Raw genomic sequence first — 4,167 nt, 5'->3', positions numbered from 1 at the left:
AAGACGTTCCGGTGCAAGTACTGCGACAAGGCGGTACAAACACGCTCGGCGCGCTCAAGATGCACATCCGCACGCACACGCTGCCCTGCATCTGCAAGCTGTGCGGCAAGGCGTTCAGCCGGCCGTGGCTGCTGCAGGGCCACATCCGCACGCACACCGGCGAGAAGCCGTTCTCGTGCCAGCACTGCAACCGGGCGTTCGCCGACCGGTCCAACTTGCGCGCGCACCTGCAGACCCACTCGGACGTGAAGAAGTACTCGTGCCCGACGTGCAGCAAGACGTTCAGCCGCATGTCGCTGCTCAGCAAGCACTGCGACACCGGATGTCCCCGCGTGTTGCCCCAACACCAGCAGCAGCAGCAGCAGCAGCAACAGCAGCAGCAGCAGCAACAGCAACAGACGGTTTAGACTGCCGCGCTACCCCCCCCCCCCCACGCGCGCCTCATTATTGCATACAACTATATGTTAAATTATTATTAAACATATCTCTATATATTATATTATTATCATATTCGTTTATGGTTATTATTATTTTTTTGATTATTATTACTATTACCAATTATTATTATTATTTTTTTTTTTTTTGTCGACACGGGCGCATTACGGACGACGATTTTAAATTTTTATTTCGCGCAAACGAGCTCGTCGCGAGTATTCCTATATATTATATATTGTAATTTGTATTGAAAAACCGAAAAAATAAAAACCTTGCTTAAATCTTTGCCCCGACATATTATTATATTAAATGTTTTATTTACTATTAGACGTACGCTAGTCACTTTATTATCATGGATAATCATAACTGCACTGTGTTAGACGTTAAGTTCATTTTTTCTCCAATAACTTATTATACTATTATTATTATTATTATTATTATTTCCATTATTATTTTGTTTAACGGGTACGTGTGCGGACACGACTGCAGTGCATAACGTCGTGCTGCAGCTGCAGTGACATTGCATCTGCTACGGTGACGCCGCGTCATATTAATATTAAAACGATATAATAATATTTATATTATCGTGTTGTTATGATATTATTATTACGTGAAAATCCCACGTCCCTTCGCCGTGCCCGGAGGTGCCTAATTATATTATATCATATAATGTATAACATATCTTGCTTTGGGTGCATGAACGCCAACTATTACGATAAATCGCTCTTGTATAATATTATTATTATATACACGTACGACGGAACTTTATCATTACTTGTGCCTATATATTATTTTGTTTTCATATCATATATATATATATATATATCACTGTAATATGCATTATATATATGGACTGCTCCGGTGTACTATATTGTAATTAAGTCGCCATATACACGTATATAATGTTCAACTAGTCGTTCCCGTCGTTGTGTATACAATATATATATATATATATATATATATAATCTAGTCGCACGATCGTGCGCAGTTATAACGACTTAAAATGTCATGTACAATAATAATGTTATGTCTGATTTGTATATCAATTATTATTGTCATATATATTATTATTTTTTTTTTCTCGATATACATCATATTTTTCTGTATTATTATTTAACCAACATTATTATATCATATTATTTTGTCGATCGACCGTGTTTATATATTTTCATTTAATAAAACAAAAAATGTGATACATAAACATATATACTGCGTTGTTGGATTATTTACTGCAAAGTTCCAAGTTTTTCGAACCCTCGTCGTAGTCGCGCGGTGATTTACGAATAGACGAGCATTAACGAGTTAAAATGTTAAAATTAAGTTTAAAAGTTTATTTTAACTTGACTAGTTACTTTTGGATTTCCATTAAACTAACTGTTAACTTATAGTACATTTCTTTTTTAATTAACGTGAAATTAACGGATTAATTTTTCATTTAAAGAAGTCAGTTAAGTTAATTTATTTTGTTTTTAATATTATTATTATATTAATTCACTTTTTCAGTCTATTTCGTTTTTAACCTATAGTTAAATTAACTTTTAACTTTTTGATATTGATGCATATTAACTTAACTTAACTGATTTAAAAAAATCATTAACTTGCCCAGCCTTGTATATTACTATTACCTATATAATCGTATTATTATTATAAGTACCCACAACAGTGCTCGGGCATGGTTCTGGATATGGGGTGAACAGGTTTATCGTTATTATTATAATTTTTTTCTTTTCCGTCTTCTGCTTTTCCACGATCGTCGTCGTCGTCGTCGTCGTCGCGACTACCTGCCGATCGCGGGGCGGTGCGTGTCAAAAACACGCGTGAGAAACCAACGAACGGATGTGCAGGCGGCGACCGGGATAATATAATATTATGTATCGGGATGCAAACATTCGAAATCCCATCGGTTCGTCGTCGTCGACAATGGCCCGGATTTCTTGTTTGTGTCGGGTCAGTAGCGATTTTGAAGGAGCGAACCATATATAATATAGGTATATATATATACACCGCGCGGTGATGAATGCAAACACACCGACGTCTAAGTAGGAAGAAAAGGAAGGGGAAAGAGGAAAAGACGAAGAAAAAAAGTAGGTAGTCCGTAGTGCAGTGGGTACATAACATAATAATATATGTATACATGTTATGTATTATATATAGGTAAGGTGTATGCCTACACACACTCACGAAAATACGAGTGGTGCGCCGCGGGTTCTCATCAGAACCGATCGGGTGTACGTTTCCCAGCGCATTACCCGACCGAGAAAATACAACCTGTCTACCTGCAGCGCGGGGGCGGCACATTTCTGCAGACCGCGAATTGACACATATTATACGATATAATAATAATAATACGATGATGATTCAATGAACCTAGTCGTTCGCCATTCAGATTTTCGTCCCGAAAAAAACAACCTGCACCGCGGCTGGCTGAGTATAATATATATAATAATAATATAGATATCACATTATATGCCTACGCGTTATACGCGTGTGAAAATATTTGATTGACTCGACCGTTTACTACCTGTAGGTATAATACTATAATATATATCATATTATTATTATGGGGCATAACTGCACGTTTGAGCGCAGCATGAGAAATTTACTTGAAAATTATTGGTAGCACGTTTGGACACGAAGCATAATACGAGTAGCACAACTACTGCAGACAGCATTCCAATTTTTACTTGTATTTTTAATTCGAAATTACTCACAAATCAAATCGTGTATATTTACAGTGGATGGTACGTTTTCGTATATAAAATATAACAAATAAATTAAGAAAAGAAATTGGATAAAGATACAATTTATACCAAAATGAAGACTACGTTTGCGGCAAAAAAATCTATTGATAAAATGTAAAATATTTAGGTAAACAAAAATTAGGACAACGTTTTCAGGCAAACAAATTAATTAATCCGATAGAAATAAGTATCCAGAATAAATCAGAAGTTTCAAAAATACGCTGGTACATATCAAAATAAAATTGGGACGTTTTTTATAAAACAATAAATATTTGGATAATTTTGGAAGACTATATTGAGCCAACCTCCTCGTGGTGACTTCTAGGTAACTGTATAATAGGATCGGAAATAGTATAATATACAGAGAATTATTTATGTTCAAGCGTGTTATTTAAAAGAGAAATATTACACCCAATTGTGGTTGTGCCCTATTTTTTGTAAATGTGCCAAACGTGTTGCGCCCATACTATAAACGTATTATATTTTGACCCCTTTGAGTACCAAGAGTTATAATGTATATAATATAACATAATATCATAAACATTGTGAATTTGTGCCCGCGTATATAGTTCTCAACAGCCCCTATTACAATAAACACCGAAATAATAATGCTAACGATTAACGAAACAAAAATGTCTAAAATATATTGTTACAAAACAATTTAAAAAGTGGAACCGAAGAGATCGAGAGAGAAGAAAAACACTATTGATAAATGACACATTTAGAAACCCTCAGTGGACACACCGAGTTGTGATCAATTGACTAAGAATTGGGGTATACTCATAGAATTAACTCATAACTATACTTAATATTGACAAAAGGAAAACGTCCTAAATGGATAAATTACCTAAATGCATTTCCTGCGGACCTGTTATAGCTGTATATATATATGTGTGTGCTATTAAACATAATATCTCCCACGGTTCGTATTTATTATAAATATGAAACGATACCACTAAAAGACATCGCGGGTATCTACGACGTTTATATA

General features: G+C 35.6%; 1 protein-coding gene across 1 annotated transcript; it reads left to right on the top strand.

Annotated features, from left to right (window-relative positions):
• Positions 1–6: 6 nt before the first annotated feature.
• Positions 7–484, top strand: LOC100165433 (zinc finger protein SNAI2). Its single transcript, XM_029492764.1, has one exon. The coding sequence runs from the start codon at positions 60–62 to the stop codon at positions 405–407; it is 348 nt and encodes a 115-aa protein (XP_029348624.1). The 5' UTR covers positions 7–59; the 3' UTR covers positions 408–484.
• Positions 485–4,167: the final 3,683 nt, after the last annotated feature.

Source organism: Acyrthosiphon pisum, chromosome X (assembly GCF_005508785.2).
Source record: "Acyrthosiphon pisum isolate AL4f chromosome X, pea_aphid_22Mar2018_4r6ur, whole genome shotgun sequence".
In the NCBI taxonomy this organism is placed as follows: Eukaryota; Metazoa; Arthropoda; class Insecta; order Hemiptera; family Aphididae; genus Acyrthosiphon; species Acyrthosiphon pisum.
This window is presented reverse-complemented; position numbering and strand designations above follow the sequence as displayed.